General features: G+C 44.4%; 1 protein-coding gene across 9 annotated transcripts in view; it reads right to left on the bottom strand.

The window, feature by feature from the left end:
* Positions 1-6,567: 6,567 nt before the first annotated feature.
* MECOM (MDS1 and EVI1 complex locus) overlaps positions 6,568-21,199 on the bottom strand; it is a 349,885-nt gene continuing 335,253 nt past the window's right edge. For all 9 annotated transcript variants that reach the window (XM_075506831.1, XM_075506833.1, XM_075506832.1 and 6 more), the window contains 7 exons: positions 17,492-17,658; positions 16,064-16,141; positions 14,162-14,331; positions 12,921-13,065; positions 9,935-10,171; positions 9,185-9,371; positions 6,568-8,235 (listed from right to left, as the gene is read on the bottom strand). In XM_075506831.1, coding sequence (XP_075362946.1) covers positions 8,101-8,235; positions 9,185-9,371; positions 9,935-10,171; positions 12,921-13,065; positions 14,162-14,331; positions 16,064-16,141; positions 17,492-17,658 — 1,119 coding nt within the window. In that variant the 3' untranslated portion in view covers positions 6,568-8,100. The remainder of the gene's footprint in view (positions 8,236-9,184; positions 9,372-9,934; positions 10,172-12,920; positions 13,066-14,161; positions 14,332-16,063; positions 16,142-17,491; positions 17,659-21,199) is intronic.

Here is a 21,199-nt window from a genome sequence, read left to right on the forward strand (position 1 = left end):
TCTCCTGGTATTAAATGAAAATGTTGTTTCCCACTACGCTGATTGGAGGCTGTATAATGCATGACATAACTGATAACCCTACTGAGATTACGCATTGTAGGATTCAAACTGCGCGAGAAATTTGGACAACAAAGTAGGTGGCCACTTGGACTGGGAGACAAAGTTGAAAAGAAAATGTACCGGGATCATTGTTTCAGCTGAAATGAAGAAACATTATAAATGGATAATTTACGAGGCTGGTTCCTCAGGTTTTGGGAAAAAAAAATGCTTTTTTTTTCCTTGTTTTTTTCTGTGGGGAGAGTAGCTAGAATATATTTTCCACGGGCAAAGTGTTGCCCTAAGACACCCCAGCCTCCCTCACCCCCGGCAGAGCTGTATTAGAGCAGAAACCCACACCCTGCTGTGATTCCTGGCATTTTCCAAAGAGGAAATATTAAAAATTCAGTGGCAGAGTGGAGGAGGAGGAAGTTATGCTTTGGAACTAGCGGTGAGCTGAGAAAGCCAGATTTTTTGACTCTATAATAAAAAAAGTGCAAATAATGAGAGGCTTTGAGCTAGCTTCTGTATTACACACACCACCAGTATCTGAGCAACGTGAAGAGCAACATAGGGAGTTCCCTTATAGGAGTTTTTGGCCCGTGCCATTTCCATTACACCATGTCAGGTTGTTTTGGTTTTGCACTCGTGCTTCAGAGGGATTTTTTGGGGGGAAGTGGCTGAGCTGGTCCAACATCGCTGTGCCATCCTGCTGATTACCCATGCATGCCTCTTCTCCCCCAGCACCATGCCAAATTTAGGCTGGTTCAAGATTTTTGTTGTTGCGGTTTTTTATTTTTGATTGACCCCAGCCCCTGTTCCTGCTCTCCTTAGTTCTTCACATAGTGACTTTCCTTCCAATTTTGCTCCTTCTTAAGCTAATAGAGGGTGGCGTATACAGAGCTTGGCTTATGACTGACGCAAGGGGGAAGGAGAGGTCACTGTGGCTTCCCACTCCTTGTCCTTCCTTACAAGCAGCGAAGAAAAGCACGGGGAAAATCCATTTACAAGTCATGCTCCTGTCCTTCAGCATCTCTCACCCTGGCCTGTACGCTCAGCCACGACAGGGACAAGTTCAGACCTGATTCTGGCGTTCCTCAGCTGACGGGGTGTTAGGTCCAAAAACTAGTTCTTGATCTCCCATTCAAAGTTTTTATGGACGAGTGTAAAGCTGGAGCGAGTTGCTCCATGCAGTGGTTAAGGTTTTAATAGCTCTTAAGTAATAAAAACAGCAGAACTACTTCCAAAAAGAGTACCAGGGAATCGAGTCTAAATGTAATAAAGGTCTTTACTTCGTTACAGTGGATTGCAAAGTGTTTTGTGGCTTGTGGTTACACAGAGCAGAGGGTCTGTGGATCCTTCTGAACTAACTTTTTATTACACAGTTGTGATTGCAGCCAACTGGACTTCACGTGGGGGAGTCCCCCCCAAGAAAGGGTAGACACATGTCAGCGTGCAGGGACTTCACGTTGGTCCCAGGGTGGCAAAGCTTATCCTCCTTTAAGACATGAGCCATGAGCTGGGTGCTAGAAAAGATCCCTGGCCATGCTCAGACTACAGACGAATTCGAGAGAAGACACATCACACAGGTGCCCAACAGGCCTAGCAGCAACACAGGAAAGGGGACAGACTTTTTAGTAGGGCCTGTTGCGATAGGACAAGGGGTAATGGTTTTAAACTAAAAGAGGGTAGATTCAGACTAGATAAAAGGAAGGAATTTTTTACAATGAGGGTGGTGAAGCACTGGCCCAGGTTGCCCAGAGAGGTGGTAGATGCCCCATCCCTGGAAACTTTCAAGGTCAGGTTGGACGGGGCTCTGAGCGACCTGATCTAGTGGAAGATGTCCCTGCTCTTGCAGGGGGTTTGAGCTAGATGACCTTTACAGGTCCCCTCCAACCCAAACCGTTCTATGATTCTACGATTCTATGAAAGAGTTGGGTACAGTAAAACACCCAGTTCCGTAATTAGGAAGTTCTAAATCATTAAAATGTTTGTAAGAATCAGTTTTGAATGAAGACCGTTAGTCTCTGGCGTCCAACGTTTCACTTTCATTTTGATCACGAATGACCTGAAACTGAGTCCATTGCTGGGATTTTCACTCAAATCCCGCTGAAATTCAGGAGGGGTTGAATGGTTAAATTCATCTCCACATCTCAGCTCATGCTTTTCCCCCCCCCTCTCTATTCTAGTGTATTAGCACTTCAGAAGAAAAACTCTTTATTTTGGGAGTGGAGAATGACCCTCAGATGAGACAAGAGAGAGCATCCTTGGGAGGATGCTGATGCCGTGGCTGGCGTTACATGGGCGGAGGATGCAGCTCACCACCTTTGCCTCCCATGATGGTAACGTTAGTTACCAAAAAAATCTCACTCCACTTGTCAACTTTTTCCAGGCGATTTTCTTGCAGGAGTTTCTCCACCGGCCGCCCTCGGGAAGAGAGACGGGCTGGCACGAGGGCGGGCGCTGGCCTGGACAAAGAGGCTGCTTTGCTAAATGACCACGTTACGCCGCTGCATACCTCAACCCAATTAGCGCAGGGCTGCCTGGACCTTAATTGGGCCTGACACACGCCTGTTGAAAGAGATTCCCCAGGAATTAAAGCGCTACTTCTCTAGTTTGACTTGGCTGGTGATGCGAAACTTGACACGATTTTTGAGAATTTTCTGTGCTTACCATGAAACAAATATGCCACAGGTATCAAGCAGGCTTTGTTTGGGGGCTATAATCATATTACAAATTGAACACTTCCACATGTGCATGCTGGCACATCTACCCTCGGCTATCTCACATGTATCTGCCCCAAGGTACAGATGCTGAGGTCTTGACATAGCAAAATAGAGATCTAAATATATTTTCCAGATTGCCTTAGCACATGCTAATGAAAATGAGGAGTAAAGACCTGAAAGAAGCAGCTGTTTAAAATTTTCTTCAATCCCAGAAAATCAACTTCTTAATTACTGATAATTTAAGCATCAAAATGACCACTAACCTTCTTCTCCCACTAGACCCTCCCAAGCTGGGAGGCCTGCTTTAAGACTCTCGGGCAAAACTTTTTCTTAGAAGTGTAGCATTTCATCACATGTCTTCAGCCTTTCTGGAATTAATTAGTAATAAAATAAAGCAGGAAAAAGGAGGGTGCTTTCTGGAGGTGCCTTCTTTCGGACCCTCCGCTCAGACAGGCAGAGCAGATACTGCTAAAGCTCCTACCCAGCGCGTTATACGAGACTGCTTTTATATTTCCACAGCACCTTTCATAATAAAAAGTTCCCCAAACTTCCCCGAATGGATTTATAGATATAACTAGCTTCAATTGCCATTAAAATACGGACTCTCCTGGATCAAAAAAAGGAGGCTCTGCTTCCAGCACGTGGCGGCAAAGTGATCTGTGTTCAGTCTGGTTTATGGTCATACCCAGGGGGGCAACCGGTCCCGCGCAAAGTTTAGGTGGTGGTTTTGGGGAAAAGGCTTCAGTCTTGCAAGACGTACCACAAGTTCCTGAATCACTGCATGGCAGTGGGGCCTCTTTTCAGGGGTTATTTAATTGTTAGTCTGATTAAAATCTAAATTCTGGGAAAACAGTAAACTTTGCTGAAAATTGTTTTCCTCTAGCAGCAAATGAATCTGACTTGGGGGAAAAAAAAAAAAGGAAAAGGAATACAGTAATTTTTTTTTTTTTTTTAGTTTTTATTTGATGTTCTCCCCTTCACCCTCTCCCCAGACTTCATTTAGTGACTCTGAATTGTAAAGCTGAGCCTTTCCTAAAGCTGGCACCGTTTTCTGTATAGAAACAAAAGATGAATTAATGGGGCTACCGGAAGCCACAGACTAGGTATACTCACAAACCTACACAGCTCTTCAATGGGATGGGAATGAGGATGGTTTTGGCCGGGCTGCAGAACACATTTTTCTTATAACTGGAGTCCTGGCAAGGTACGGGGTCTTTGACATGGAGAAAGGGTCTTCTGTTTGGTGCTGGATGCCTTTGATTTGTTTAAATCATTACTGGAAGCATCTTTAAAACGAACTAGCTTTTCTGTGCCACTACACGACCGACCAGCTTGACTACTCTGGGGAGGCCAGAGGCAACTACCAGGTTGCCAGTGCAGATCCAGGGCTGTTTCTTGATGCTCTCCAGAAAGTTGCCATTCAGCTCAGAGGTGATTTCACACTTTATTCTGCGATCTCGGTGCAGCGTAAGCCTCGGTTGCTGCCCCCTAAGGTTTTTTCACCCTCTACGGAACGAGGCTGGGCTGTCTCACAAGTGTACGGGTACATAAATCCTATCTTACACTGGCATTTCAACAGCGCTTCAAGAAGAGGAACTGGGCGTTACCGGAGCCCTGCGGAGCCGCTCACATGCGGTGCCGTCACGCAGCGCCGTCACGCAGACCCCGCCGGCAAGCAGGCGCCGCCGTGGGCAGACAGCACCGGCAAGCTGGAGCCTGCGTGGGCAGATGCCGCCGGCAAGCCGGAGACGGCGTGGGCAACGCTGCCGGCAAACGGGCGATGCCGTGGGCAGACACCACTGGCCTGGTGGACACTGCCGGCAAGATGGCGACGGTGCGGGCAGACGGTGCCGGCAAGCAGGCGCCGCCGTGGGCAGACAGCACCGGCAAGCTGGAGCCTGCGTGGGCACACGCTGCCGAGAAGCCAGAGCCAGTGTAGGCAGATGCCACCGACAAGCTGGCGCCGGCCCGGTGGATGCCACCGGAGAGCTGGCAATGGCGTGGGCAGATGCCGCCGGCAAGCTGGCAACAGTGCGGGCCGACACCACCGGCAAGCAGACGCCGCTGGCAAGCTGGTGCCAGCCTGGTGGACACTTCCGGCAAGCTGGCAATGGCGTGGGCAGATGCCACCGGCAAGCTGGGGACAGTATGGGCTGACACTGCTGGCTAGCAGACACCGCCGGCAAGCTGGCACTGGCCTGGTGGATGCCGCCGGCATGCTGGTGCCGGCCTGGAGAACACCGCTGGCTAGCTGGTGACGGTGTGGGCACATGCCACTGGCAAGCAGGCACCGCCGTGGTCAGACAGCACCGGCAAGCTGGCACCTGCGTGGTCAGACACGGCTGGCAAGCTGGCGACGGCTTGGGAGATGCCGCCGGCAAGCAGGTACCACCGTGTTCAGGCCAATGAAGGCACAAGAACATGCACACAGACTTTTTTTTCCCTTTTCTTTTTTTTTTTTTTGGCCAGGTGTGGTTCAGGCTTCCTGCATGCCAGCCGCTGGCCTGTAGGTCTCAGCTTGCCATCGACCCGTGCGTGCGGCTCTGGATCTGTAAGAGAAAACCAAAGGCAGCCCACGGCTGTGCTGGCTGGGTTGGGGTTCAGCCCTGCCGATGCCCCCGTGGCTGTGTGAGGGTTATAAACCGAGTTAAACCGTAGCTGGGCTGAAGGAGAATGACACACAGACGTTATTCTGAAATGTAACTTAAGGATCTGGTGAGCTATGAGAGGTCTTTGTGTACGGAAACAGGCTGAGCAAAGAGCACCCCTTGCTTTTGGCCTGGAGACGAGACCTCCATCTTTGGAGGTATTTTTGGCTTCGGCGGAGCCAGGTTTAACCAAACCTCCCACAAACCATACTCCCTAAACGTGCCTTTCCCACTGGGGCCGTGCTGCATTTAATTATGCAGTTTGTTGCTAACTGCCCTGGGCTCCCGCGCTCCCTCGTTGCTCGCCCACGCCAGCTCGTTTGCATCTGGCGATAGCGATCCTTGGTCCCGCTGCACAAGACGACTCCACCATGTGCCACGTTCGCTCTTTCCAGCCACTTAAATGCAAAGGACAGCCCCGGGCAGTAGCTGCAAAGCCCAAGCTTGCCCAGGGGTGGCAGGCAGGGACATTCCCGTTGTCCCCTCTGGAGCCGTCTCGGTCCTTCTCTCTCTGCTGTTGGGAAGAGCAGGAAAACGCGCATCGCCTGGGCCAGCGCTGGCTTTTCCTGGCCATCCCACCTCCCACTGCTCCGCAGCTTTTCCAGAAGCAGCAGGGACTTGGACTTGACTACAAATGATACGCTCAAACTAAATTTTTTTTTTTTTTTTTTCCCCCTTTTAGACCCTAAAGACTCATTTCATGCAGTCGGAGGCCCATTTAGCTTCTCAGCTATGGATTTTCATCATTCCGGCGAGTCAATGTTTTGCTGTTAGCCAGCCAAGCCGCTCCTTCCTCACGTTGTCCCCCGGAGCAGCCGGCGGGTGCATCACCAGCCCGAGCTCCGGCTCCACAGCAGCGTTCGACGGTGACCTTGCACCAGCCCCTCCTGTAAAATGAGTGACGTATTCCTCTTTTCCAAGGCAGTCTTTTGAAGCTTAAAGGACCGATCCAAAAACCTCCAAAAGTCTCTTGAGAGACTCCGGATCGCGCCCTAAATGGCACGACCGAGTCCAAAGACGCTTCGCAGTGCCCCATCCTCTGGTCACCCTTATCCCGATGACCCCCCAGACACGGTCTGTGCTCCCCGGACTGCAGACGAAATACGGCATTTTTGCCCTGACCCAGGCAAAACCAAGACAATAAGGAAAAAGATCCCTTCAGTTTTGTAGTCCTTTATTTTTTTTTTTCTTAAGTTGATCCTCTCATAGTAATGTACTGAAATGCGTAACAGTTACATTGTACAAAGCATTTAAAGAAAGTACCTCAACTTGCCGATTATTTCAAAATGAGATTATAAACAAAAGGAAAAATAAATCTGGTCCCTCACTAAAGGCCAAAAAAACCCCCAAAAAATAACTGAATACCTTCCGTTATTTATTTATTTTTTTAAAACATAAATTTGGAACACTTCATCTTACAAATAGGATTAACATGAACATAACATCACACAAGCTCGCAGACAACCAGCATAAAATATTGGGTACAGTTTTTTAATCAGAAGAATCATGCTTTCATGAAGAAATTATAACTGTTTATACAATTGAATCAATTTACTGTATTACAAAAAAAAAAAAAAAACTAAGTCGCATCTATTAGTTATTTAGTTCATTAAAAGGCAAAAATAAAAGAGAAGAGGAATGTAAGAAAATTTCAAACACTGTTTTGCACTCCCATATACACAGATCAGTTCACCTCACTTTTTTTTGAAGTACATGGGTGCCTTACATCGTAACGCAGTGGGGGACTGGAGCAGTGCTGTTTGTTACAGGAACAGTGCTATTTTAATCAACAAACAATCGTTTGCCAACAAATAAATACATGGTACACACAACACAAAGAAGAAATTGGAGGGCAGGGGGGAAAGGAAACAACACAACAAAATAGTGACATGATTGTCGAAAATCAAAATCTCCTTACAATGATTTGAACTAGTGGTGCTGTCGATGAATGCGGTGCTTTCACAGAATTATCTGGATGATTTAGCTTCTTGGAGTAGTGAACATTCATAGTTTACAATATACACAAGCCTCTTCTGTATTGTTTCTCAGAGTTCTTTTTTTTTTTCTTTCTTTTTCTTTTCCTTGTTTTTCCTTTTTTTTTAACAACGCAGTTGAGAAGGCAAAAGAATTACGGAGAGAGCAAAATATTCCCTGTTACTTCTTTCTACATTTACGATGGATAGTGTGCATTTGATAGAACTATTTTCTTTCTTTGAAGGGCTAAAATGCATAAAGCTTTAATGAAGAGATTTGTACATAAAAGCAACTGTTCCCAATCCTGTGTCAAACTGTCTTATACAAAAAGAAAATCAATTCAGTTCCTACTTTAAAGGAGTGCCCATGTGTGTATCAATGCAGTCTTAACCCTTTTGCCCCTGCCCCTCAAAGCCGGGTGAACTGGAAGACACTTTTTCCCGGCCCCGGTTTACATAATCCACTGAAACTTTTATTTTTTTAAGTCGCATTGATCCTCCAGAAGTCAGCAGCTGCCTTTGCTGTGCAAAACAAAATATTGAGAATAAATAGTTTCTTTCTTTTTAAAATTATTCAGTTTAAGGTCACCGGACTTTAAATGAGTGACCCTGCAGATTTATAAGGCATTCTGCTCAGCAGTCTTTTAAATAGTCATATATGAAAGAGCCATGCTACTGGTTTGGACTTGGTCCCATTCTCGGTAAGCCTTCACAACGTCATACGTGACTGATGGATTGAATGGCGCTGGATTCTGCAGCGGCTCTCGCCATACTGTGCCACATGTTGGGAGAACTGTGGGATGCGGAATGAAGGGAGTCCTTGTCGGAGAGAGAGAGCATCATCGCATACGCCTGGACGGGGAAAGAAGAAGGACAAAGAGGTCACGATCCCGCGGCGCGGATCTGAGCTTGGACCCGTGCCACCCCTACGCGGTTAGGGCATCACTTAGGCTACGACTGCTCTTCTCAACTTATTTAAAAAATATCAAAGCGCGTTAGGTAAAACCACTGTCAACCTTTTCACCGACACCTTTGACTCACTAATAGTAATAATAATTTCTGCTTTCATCTGGCTTCATGAAGCTCTGAGAAACCTTTGATAGTAGACAAGGTCCCAGAGTTTCCTTTGCCTTCAGATTCTTGGCACAAGAGGCTCTTTTCAAGAGCCTGAGGAGTCACATTATCCCTTGGCTGGTCCTGTATTTCACCAAATACCACAGTCTCCTTTGCTGACCTTTTCTACAGGCATATTCTGCAATTTTTAAAACGGGAATCTTTTGAAGGGGCTAAAAAGACCCATTTTAATTAATGTTAAAAAAAATATCAAGAAATAGCACTAAGATGTCAGGCCAGTTATTGCTGTTTTGAAAACATGCCGAGGACCTAGAGGAGGTAACATTCAATAGACTTTAAAAACAGAACACCAAAAAGCCAAGCCAGCCAGATGACTGGGTCACGTCCCTGCGAGGCTGCAGCTAAACTCCATGGCATCGCTGGGACCACGCCGGCTGTACGAAAGCAGAGTGGGACTATATTTCTTACCCTGGCATTCCTGCGTGTGGCAGACGGGAATAAAAATAGCAAAAAAGTAAGCAAATTCTCCGTCACCAGGGACCAGAGCATCCCGCCGTGTCTCCCCGGTGCGGTGGGAGTGCAGGGGCGGCCGGGGCAGGCTGAGGTTTGCAGATGTGGAGCACAGCCCTGTCTGACGAAGCTGGAACGACCTTGCCTGCCACACACTAACAGTTTAATCCTTCGGGTATTTGGCGACAATAACGTTTTAACTGAGTTAAGCTTTTACCTGGGATTTGGATTTCCTGTACAACGGTTGTTTTAGGTCCTCTGGCAGCTGGGAAGTATTGAAAGCTGCCAATTCAGCTTCACTATATTGATTTTCTTCCATTTTCCTCATTTTGAGGCTATCTGTGAAGTGCCTTATGTGGTCCAAAGCCGAAAGTCCAGTCTTATTATACTCCTCCTCTTTATACCTACAAAAGCACCACAGAGCTTTTAATGTCAATTAAATCATCCTCTCTGCGTTCCCTCGTCCTCCCAGATTTACACATCTGAGCAATCTCCCCCTTTTTTACATTCATAAACCACCTTGCCCTGTGAAACCGTGATCCTGAAAGAAAAGAAATGCCTCTTTTTTTCCTAAAGAGGAGAGGGTGGGTACTGGGAGCAGGGGAGGGAGAGGTCGTTTCTCTCCTGGTATCTCCACAGCCTTTCACAAGACCATTACAGGAGATCCAGGTTGGTTTATGGAGCAGATAACGCCTCTCCCATGAACATTTCCTGTCTCACCCAGAACCCGACAATAGTTCCCCGAGCACAGCTATTTTTCCTCTAAAGGGCTACGGACTGCATGAAGAGACTGAAAACAGGGCTGGTATTGACCCAAACACAGAGGCACGTTGCTATCGTAACTAACTGGGAAGCTGGCTACTTCGGACTGGTTCCCGCAGCACACAGTTTGGTGCTGGCACCCTTGTATGGTTTAATTGTTTTTATTTCACGTTATCGGGCACACCAATACTCGGGAGGAACCAACCTGCCAGGGGAAGCTTTGCAGTTCATGTCCAAAGTACTCGTTTCCTCGTAATCCTCCTCCGGAGTCCCCTCATGCATGTCACTCGTAACAGGCTCTTTGACTGCCTTCCCTGCAATTTCGCTCTCTTCGTCCTCTTCGTCCATCATGACTTCATCTTCTGCCTCCTCGTCATCCAGCAAATCCGAATTCTGGCTGGCTACCATGGCTTTTTCATCCTTAAAGTGGCTGCCATTCATTCTGAAAGGACCAAAACAAACCCAAGCAATAATCACAAATCAGTTATGAAAGCTGCTCAGCAGCGGATTGACGGAAGCAGATCTGAAAAGGATCCGTCCCAGCAGAATAAAGTCATTTCTGTATTTTGTATCATCTTGTTTAGCTTCAGACGTTTAGGCAGTATTAGAGAAAATTCCACTCAAAAATCAGTGGGACGTTGCCGTGCCATCAGCATGGGATTTTCCTGTTATCCTGGGAGCCTAAAACTACTGTTCAAGTGGAGGTATGTTCAGACATCCATTCCAAATTTTCTCACGCATTATTTCATCTCATGTTTCCAATCACATATGTAGTCTGGGCAAAACAACTCATTGACTTTTGACAGAAGCTGTAGGGGCCAAGAAACTCTGAAAATCAGATCCGGCATTTTCAAAAATGACATCCAATCCTGCGTTCAGAGTTTTAAAGTCAAAATTACATGCATAATTAATTTTGCACACTACCACCCATTTGGAAGCCATACTACTTCGCTGAACGTATGGATTACATACATGGGAACCTAAGGGACTTCAGCTGAAGACCTGAAGAGTGCTCTGCAATACTGCCTCCACGCTGAACTACATTATTGACTGATTTGAAGGGTAAGAAGTAATGAAAAGAAAGGTCATATAGCATTTGAAGTGCATTTATTCTTATTAAATGAGTAATTATAGCAATACACACATGGAAAACCATTTGGTCTACCCGCTGTTATTACGTTCTCTTTTGCTTTCAGACAATGACTTCTCTTAACTACTTCCTACGGGATTTTATCAAGGACATAATATCCACGCTGAAGTAGGGGCTCGGTTGCTAACGGCCTCAACCCTGCAGGATTCTGAGCATCCGCAGCTGCATTGCGTCCGCCGCATTAAATGAGAGCTAAAGAAATCTGGCACCGCCGCCGCGTTGACAAACGCACGGCCAGAGGTACTAGCGGTGTAGAAGGGCTGAGCTCGGTGGAGCCACGTGAACTGACGCTACCAGCGTATCTGCTCCGCTGCGTTATGTAGCACGGAGGCCTTGATTCATCTATTGTTCTCATTGTGCAAAAGGTCCTTACTCTTCCAGGAATACAGTTATAAAAATGGAAACTTTATTGTCCGCCCGCAGTTTGCTTTAGACTCCCTGTGCTTCAAACTGTGCGGGACAATATGGAATATACCAAAAGTTTGAGCAAGATAAGGATGAGCCCTAGCAGCGTATTTGGTATTTAGCACTTGACTTGCTGTTGTAAGAGATGTACTTTCTTATGGAGCGTACACAAGTGAAAGCTACTTTCTTATACAACGATAGCATCATCTTCCTAAACATAATAGTTTCATCTATTTTCTGAGCAAATTCCAGCTGATGGTCACGAGTTTAGTATTGCATTAAAAAAAACCTAGGGAATGGTCTGTTTATATCACAGTATCAAAAAATCTGAGGCTGTGCAGAGTCGGGAGAGCTGAAGCAGCTGCCCCCCTCTAAGATAATCAGAGCAATATCTCTTTATCATCTTTTATTTAAATAGGCAGAAATAAGAAGTTGTTGAGCACAGTTTGGGCTGCCAACTTGCTTGTTATGCTCAATTGAGGCTGCTAGAAATGAAAGGGAGATGGACTACAACCAAAGTAACAAAAGCCATGTGATTAAGAAAACAGATTCTCTAATTATGCTTTCAAATGCAGCAATTTGCCAGGGATAAAATATCCATCAAGAGCAGTCTGAAGTGCCAAATTTAGAAAGGAAACACTGCACAACGCAGCAACCTTTTCACTTTGCTGACTTCCTGTCGGAGGACATGTTGAGACCAGATGTGCAAAGAAAAAATCCCAAGCCCTCATTGCCAATCAAGATGGAATGAAATTTGAATATGCATGTAATCACTTAATCCAATACTTTCATGGAAATTGTGTTATGTCCACCATTTTCATCCCTTCACAAAGGCATCTGGAAATTGAGAAGACAGTGAAGTTTGTCACCAACAGTAAGACATTTTTGATGCTGATAATGTAATGCCAATTCAAAAGCACAAATAATGCATAATGCAAAACCAGTCTCAAAGAAATATGTATAGCTGACGTGTGTATCCATGCTATAGCCTTTTCTGCTTAGCTGTATTTTTATCAGCTGAAAATATTTAGAAGTGGTCTCTCTTCTGTTAGTTCAGAAGAACTGAAAACTCATATACTTAATAAATCTCAGTAGGAAAAAGCCTCTCATATGCTAGAGCACTGTGGACTACCAACGCCTACCCACGGCCTCACGGACTTTTTGCTAGTCAGCATCTTCTGGGGGATTGAGTTACTTACGGGAAAGGACTTTCAGTTAGAATCTTTCATTTGATCCGAGAATTTCGCTTAGTCTACTTTATTAACTACACATTTCAATTGCATTTAAATCATAAGGCTCTCGGTATTTAGGCGCAGGATGTAGAATTCGCCTGTTCTGCCATGAATGTAACATGAGGGACTTTTTCAACAGGCTTAAATCAACGATGGGAATTTGAAACTGAGAGCTCCTGATACACGGAGAAACGTGTTCATAGATGAACCTTCTGTCCAGCATCTGCCGCTGGGAATATGCTCATGCACGATGGGGAGGGAATCAATATGTTTCTTTCCATAAGACACCAAGGTGAACACTGAAGCAACCAGATTGCTAAAATAACTCATCAAAAGTGAAAAATCAGGTTAAATCTGGAAAAGGAAGAGTGGCACCTTTTGAAGGCAGATCAGTCGTAACTTACCTCTCCTCTGAGTTTCGGGGGGATTGATTGTTGTGGTTGCTGTTTCCAATAAAATTCCTAATTTCTGTGAAGTAAGAGTCTTCCTTGTCATCTAGGATTGCCCCTGTGCTTTCCAGTTCTGAGTGAGGTGAAGATGTTGCAGTACCTTAAAGCAAAATAGAGAACTTCTGGTTTTGCTCCTTTACATTTTCGATATTTAACCATTTAAATCAAATTGAAATGGAAGCGATGGTTAAAATGGATGAGACCCAGAAAAGTTGGTCATAGTGATCTATCAGCTGTAAGACCGGTAATTAGAAGGGAAGTGTCATTATCCATGGGCGAAGGTGGTTTCCAGCCACAATGACTGCTTGCATGCTGGGTGCCATTTCCATGGCTGATAATTGCTTTTGCCAAGTATCTGTTTCAACATCTCCCTCCTGTTCCCTTGCGACTCCAAGACTGTCAGTCAATAACCGTGTTAGACCAATGGCTGAACGGAGCAAATGGAACTTCATTTTAGCTTCTAATTATGCAGATTTGCTTAAAATATGGAGCAGCCATTGACATAATCACCCAGGTTCATTAGCACTGAGAGACCCGTGACAGACGTCTTTCTCCGTGTATTGGGGAGAAGACAGCTCTGCATTCACTGCAGGTACCTGGTTATTTCCAGTGGAGCAAAACATCGACTGAAAAGACTGCAGACAGGGGTTTTATGAAACCCTGCAGATACCTAAATGATATCCACTACCTGCCGCTGCCTTTGCTGCTGCTGCGCGGTGACCAATTTGCTTTGGGGTTTGGGAGGCACCATTACCTCCATAATAGCTAGCGCTTTTCAGCTCCTGACAGTGGGAATATTTTAGAGGGTGCCAAGAAAATCTCTTAGAGTGCCCCCTGAGACTCTAAATCTAGGACTCCTATTGAGAGCCAAGTGATTGCGGAGATGGGATTAAACCAATTTTCCCAGTCTGTTCTCAAAATGCTATGGTTGGCTTAATTAAAACCAAAAGAAAAGACATCATTCAGTGGTATTAAGTTATACAAGGGTAGAGTTTATGCTGGGATTTTCAAAGCACTTTAAATGTCAGCAGAGCTTAGGCACTTACATATTTTCCAGAAACCCACTCATCGGAGCAGACGGCGCAGAGGAACGTGTGCCTACTGACGCGCGGTGGTATTGAAAGTGAACGTGAGGTCCCTGTATATGAACGCTGGCAGTACGTAGGGCACGCTGGGGAGGGAAAAGGCATACATACCAGACATGTTTCCGTTCTCGTGCTTTTTTAGATGTCTGTCAAGATTGGTTTGTTGACCAAAACACCTGTCACACAAGTGACACTTGAATGGCTTCTCTTTATTGTGGATGTTACGGACATGTCTCTGCAGGTTAGAAGATATGCTAAAGGACCTGTCACAGTATTTGCATCTAAAAAACCAAAAACAGGTGGGTAGAAAAGGGTTTGTTAGTAGCTGGAAATGTAAGATTTGTCCTAAGAGACACGAAGCACCTTCCGGGCTTTGTATATTGTTTTCCTTGGTCCCTACTGAGGCAAAACCCGCCCTGAAATAAAGACAAGTTTTGGCTGAATAACTGGAGAGCTGTGCTCTTGGAATGGAGACGTCACTTCTACGGTGGGTTTTTTAGCTTTAATTCACGTTAGGCTTTATATTTTAAATAGCGCCTTTAGGAATAAGCATAATATTTCAGAGTTAATGGCATCAAATTAGCTAGGGTAATTGATTCCCATGTTTTTAAAACTGTTGCACGCAAAGTTGGGAAGTTTGAAAACAGTAGAGCAATAACTCTATTGTTTCATGTGCTGCCAATACAATACAATTAAACACTTTTGGAAAAAACATGAAACAGATCTCTTCTAATGCTCAAATAAGGTAAAAAGGGCTATTTCTTTTCCTATTCTAAATTATACCGCGTGATTAAATCTTTTCTTGAGGAATTAGCTTGCTCGATTGCTAATCCCAGAGGAAATTTGGTTATCTTGCAAAAACCAGCAATAAACAATCCCAACCTTTAATACTGTGCCAATGTGAGTAGTTTAGTCTATCACTCTGGTACCAGAGGCATCAATTTTCATACTCTGTAGCGATTTGGAGTCCCTAAAGCCTTTACTGTATTGCTCTTTAAGCCATTACTAAGTCATACTATAACTATTCCAAATTCTCTGGCTGGCAACTAGCCAACAGTCTTCACCACTTCAGTTTTTCAATCTTTTACTTCTCCCGTGCTTCTCTTACGCTTGTCAATGATGTCAATTTTTTTTTAGTGCTGAAATCGTCCATTATGCTACTAATTGCTCTTGGCTTTTATGTAGTGGACGGGTATAACATGCATCAAGACCTTTCTTCAATAAAATTAGATGTGAATCTCATTTCCCAAAGAGACTGGAGGTAAAAAACATATTGTTTCCTCACAAACAATGAGCTTACTCTGCTCTTTACAGCTCATAAAATGCAGAAATTGGTGCATTTGTTTTACTGGAACATGGACTGGCTTCTTTCCAGTTGATTTAAATTAGTCTTTCATTTTCAATAAGGTGAAGCTTCTATACACATTTCTGCATGTGACTGTCCTGGATACAGTATCACATACATATTCTTATCAACAAGAGAGTACACCCACATGGGTTTTGGTTAAGCAGACCTCAGAAAGGATCCAGATTAGGCAGGAAACAAATAAATACAGTAACGCCTCTGCAACCGGGACCTTTCAGAAATCAGATGATTGATGAAACACCCAACTTTAGGCCGCAAGTAACACCGCAGAGCTCTTACAAAAAAAAAAAAAAATTTTTTGCAAGGGAAAATATGGCCATGACCTATTGAAAATCACTTCAACCATGCTAGTTCGGAAGTGCCAGCTATCCTGCGAGGCAAAGGAAGGACTTGCGGACGGTGCCTGGGCGGCTGCCTGAGCCAAAAGAATTTCACTAACTAGGACCGAAACCTTCCCCCATCTCCGCAGCTCCAACGCTGAATATCAGCATCGAATGCAAAAAGCCCTGTTTGAGACCCAAACGCAACGGTGGGTCATCAACGCTAAGGAGCCAGCGCTGGAGCCGGCCGGGCAAGGCTGTTGAGCACTCATTCCCTTCCTATATTCCCTTGACCGCACCACAGACACGGGTAAGGGGTCACGGTACCTATAGGGCTGCTCTCCAGTGTGCGTCCTCAGGTGACGTGTTAGGTTTGCAGATCTCGGGAAAATCTTGCCACAGTATCTGTGATAAGAAAAGGTTTGATAAGACAAGGCAACCTTCAGTGACTTTGTTCCACTTTGAGCTGCCCCGGACGCATAGCCCAAATTGAATTATTAATATATGGTACTATTGGTATTGCTTTGGTGTAACAACATTTCAATAAAATCATTCAGCAAATGTAAGTGATTGAGAGACACACACGCACACAGGAACGGGACTGGAATTGCTGGCACCAACCAGCTTTTCTTGTGCATAAGCAGGGATATATGAAAACATAACAGTTTTAAAGATCATCCAAAATTTCTAAGCTCACTAGGTGATTATGTGTCACATTCAGATTTGGAATCAAGAGAATCTGTTATTAAAGCCTTGGATTTCTGCCTCCATGTAAGCAAATTTCAAACCTTTCAACCAATTCTACGTGTCAGCAAATGTGACATCATTCTGTGCATTGAATAGGATCAGAGCAGACAAGACTCAAAGACCTAATCCATCAAGGTATGTTTCTATAACAACATGTCTTGAAAGAAGGTGACATGTTTTCAAAAAGATCAGATAAACCGATATGCCAGTGTCAAACGCCTGCGCGTTCTGGGGATGATATAGAGACCTAAATAATGCAATTTAAAAACCATTCTCCTAACTCGATAGTATGTCACAGGAACAATAACGGCAAAAAAATAATAATATCGTGAGGCCTCCCCCCTCATTTAAGTAACATATTAATACTCAGTTTATAATTGGCCCAGTCCTATTAATGACATTCAGCCCATTTTTGCATGGGGACAGAGCACACACAGCGCGCTCTTAAGAGAATGAGGGTGGTGGTTGCTCCACGTGACGACTTTGAAGATTGCATCCCTTCACTTTTAACATCCCATTTATTTTTTCACAACGTGATGTATAAGCCTTCAAAATACCCACACAGCTAATTCTACTCTCCTCAACAAAGCTCCCATTCATTTTGGTTGCACGTACAATGACTATCTTCATTGTATTTTTTTTTTTTTTAAGTCCGTACACATAAGTCCTAATAAGTCATGTATTTTATCACTGATCCCTTTGGATATTAAAACCAGAAGCCTGAGAAAAAACACGTCTGTAGTTTATGATCAAAAAAATCAATAATGAAAGCACACTTGTGCATATGAAAGTGATGAGAAAATTTGGAAAAAAGAATTGTTTATATAATAGTTTCCACCTCATTTATCAAACTAGTATGATACAGGGCAAACTCTTTGTTTCATAAGACCAGTAATTTAATAAATAAGAACCCCGAAGCTAAATGCTTTCCATGTTTCGCTGGAAAGTGTACAAGCAGGGGGGATTTGGGGAGCCCAGGAGGGCAACGCGGGGCAGTTTTGGGGCTACCTGCAGGTGTAGCGCTCCTTGCCCTTCCGCAGCAGGGTCTCAGGCAGGGCGCTCGGCGGTGCACGGAAGTTGAACATGGACGGCACCGACTGGATCAGCTCGTTGGCCTCCGGTTTCAGGGCACTAAAGCTCTCCAGCTTTTCAGCCATGTTTTCTATAGCTGACATCTGCAACAGAAGATAGCACAGAACCCGTCACGGTGAATTCTGCTTCGGCTTTCTGCCCTCACTGGAAACCCGAAATACAAATGACATATACTGCCAAGGGAAAATAAAAAAGGAAAAAAAAAAAAAGGCAAATGTCGAGTTGCAGTCACAAAAATTATGGGGCATGTTAGGCAAGGTGGTGGCCACGATGTTGTCCCCCTTGGAGTAACACCCGTAACTGCTACAGCAGGGTGCTGTTTCTCTGCAAGGCCAGCACACAGCAGAACTTCTGTCCTGATTGCTAGAATGGAAAGCTGCTTCCATACAAAATCTAAATTAGCCAGTGTTCATTTCTTCTTATTTTTAAGCCTCAGCTTCTATAAAATTCCAGTTTATGCAGTCATGCTCTGTGGGTGTGTGCCTATGAGTCTGTGCATCCCACCTACTGAAACCGCTGGCCATTTTTGACCAAATCAACAGAAAAAAGAGAGATCCCAACAATAACTGAAGTCCTATAGGTTAGGTTTGGTTTATTTTTTTTTTTTAAAGGACTTGCAGAGGACAAATATTGCAGAGGACACCTTATGAACACTCTAGCTCAACCAAGGGCTGCAACAAGCCAGATCCAGAGAGGCTCCGTCAACGTCCCAGCCACATCCAACCATTCAGTCCAGTCTTCTTGCACTGTGGTGGGTTTGGTGCTACATGTTTACATTACCTGTTAGATGCCTATCCTGTTTTTCTACAACCTCCTAATATTCCTGCTCTACCTTTAGTTGCTTGTAAACCCTACGCACTTTGAGATGCCCCTGCTCTTGGTTAGCTGTCTTAAAGGGCTTTAATTTTCAGGGAGTGGGCATTAAATAATTTCTGGAGAATGGTTTCCTTTAAGGTGTCTGGAACTGGCCACGAAAAACTGCTCCAAAACCTCAAACATTGTCGCTGGGAGAGTTCAAGACTGCTGCTGAGCCTACTGACAGGTGAGAGTAACCATCTGCCTCTTCATAACACCGCAAACAAATGAAAAAAAAAGAAACCCAAGATCTCACCTACAGAGCATAGAAAACACAGCATGAGCCCTGTGCAATACCTTGGCTTGTAATGAAGGAGGAAATCATACGAAAGGCAAGATGCTGAACGCTCCTCAGCTGAGCACACCTTTCCAGCCCATTCTTCAAAATCCGTAAGAGACTGCTCCAATTGTTGGGATTTTAGAATTGTATTTTAATGGGAAGAATTGCACATTTGATGGTTTTTAAAAAATTTTGTTTTAATGGGCAGACTTGCACGTTTGTCTCCCGGAATGACTATTCACGTGCTGGTTAGCTCTGGCTTTGGGTTGTTTGTTTTTTTTTCCCTTTAGCCTGTAGCCTGCCCTCTCATTTCATGTTCAGATTCCTAATGCTGAGGACAAATTGCAATGTACAGGGTACCACTGCCAATTTGCCAAATGTCTTTCATCAAACACGGTATAAAAAAAAAAAAAAAAAAAAAAAGAATCTCAGAGGGAAGTCAAGATACATTTACTTGTCAGGCAACAAATGTGAAAGCATTGCAAGGCAGTAGAGGCTGTAAGCTCTGGGGTTTGATTCATAATCACTCAGCTGCTAAAACATTCTCCACAGATGCAAGTGGACAGCACATTTGTCAATATGAAGGATTTTGACATGTACTGATCACAGGCGTGAGATATGTAATGATGATGCTGCTGCGAGAGGAGGTAATTCTATCTCGGCACAGAGATGTCATTATCAACCCATACAACTCAACATTACCATATATTTCTTTATATACGACTTCATCTTTTTCTTTAGTCGGAATCGATTCTTAAAGCTTTTACAATAGTCTTTCCACTGCCTTTAATTCTTTCTAATTGTTCCTCGCAAGAATTCATTCTTCTATTTTGCAATTGCAGAAAATAAATGGTTTGAATGAAAAATGACCTTTGGCCTTCGGGCTGATTAGCAGTGACAAGACAGTGCATGGGTTACGATAGCACATATTTATGGTGAAGAATAATAAGGGCATTGAGAAGTATAATAAATGTTTTATTTATGTATATTTAATATTCAAGTCGGTTTCATTATCCAGTGGTTTTAAATCATTTTTGGATCGCCATTTCTCATGTACATGGTCCCCTACAGTAATATATTAAAGCAACTATTTTCCCCTTTACATTTAAAATGGCTTAGTCATGCTTATTTTTTTTAGTTCTTATTTCCAGGATTTTGCAGAGGAGAAATTGAGACCGATTCTTCTCTAACGTACGGCGATGCAGACCAGCGCTACCTCCCACACTGCCTCCAGGATTACATCAGTCTCAAAATAGGTATGAAATCAGCATCTAATCTTAAATCCCTCATTCAGAGGAAACACGAGCACTTCCAATTATTTTAAAGTATTACTCGCTTTCCAAAAATATGTTTCTCACCATAGGAATGACTATTGTGTTTGTTACCCTTTTTTTGTTGTTGTTTAAAGACCGATCCATGTAGTCACCTGGTATGATTTATGTTTTTCAAGAAATGCACCAGCAACAATGGGAAGTGCTCGGCCCCAAGCCTTTGCCGATAGGATTCGGTGGCACTCCGCTGCTATCAGAAAATTACAGCAGTTACTATCTGCCGGAGACAGGGCTCACAGGAACCAAAATCAGGGCATTTTCTTAAGAAGTCCTGGAGCGTGCTGGTGCTTGGGGCCTTCAGGATGCAATTCCTTATGGGGAGATGGGCACTCGGGCAGCACGGGCTTGTTACAGCCCATAAAATCCTGCCATCCCAGACCCGCGACACGCTCTCTGTGCCTTTATATTCAAGTAGAGAGCCCCCGGTCACCAGTCTAATTGCAAAATCTTAACTGGGTAATATGAAATCTGGGTTTTGTCACGCTGAGGACTAACTCGGGCACCACAACCAAGCAGGAATTATAAAACCTCCGACACACGCTTTTGGGAAACCAAGACCCCGGTTTCAAGCAGCGGCCCCAGGGGATGCGCAGGAGGGCAGGCGAGGGACAGACCTTCTGCCCAGTGTCTTCTGTCGTGCACCAGCAACGAGAGGTGCAAGAGCCTTAATTGGAGGCTGCATCTCGATTACGGTGTTGAACGGCCATTGGTGGCTGCGGCTCCCATTCATTTGGCTAAACCCTTTTTGAATCCATTTATATTTTTGTCAAGGAGAGTTCGCCAATTTAATTAGGTGCATATGAAAAGATACTGGCTTTTGTTCCTTCTAAGCCTTTTGCCTGATAATTCAGCTGGGTGCCCCTCATTTTTTTTGTATTGTTAAAACTAATGAATAACCATTTCTCATTCAGGTTCTGCTGACCATTCATGGTCTCATAGAGCTGGGGCACAGCTCCCTCGGGCATTTCTTTTCCAAGCTGAAAAAATCAAAACCTACTTAGTCTCTTTTTGTATGAAAGCTGTTCCCTACCTCTGATCATCATTGTTGCACTTTTCTGTGTCTTTTCTAATTCTACTACGTCCTTTTTGAGAGGGACTTCAGCTGTATTCAAGACCTGAAAGCCGTGTAACATAATGATGTTTTCAATTCCTTTCTGC

The sequence above is a fragment of the Mycteria americana genome, chromosome 7 (genome assembly GCF_035582795.1).
Source record: "Mycteria americana isolate JAX WOST 10 ecotype Jacksonville Zoo and Gardens chromosome 7, USCA_MyAme_1.0, whole genome shotgun sequence".
Taxonomy (NCBI): domain Eukaryota; kingdom Metazoa; phylum Chordata; class Aves; order Ciconiiformes; family Ciconiidae; genus Mycteria; species Mycteria americana.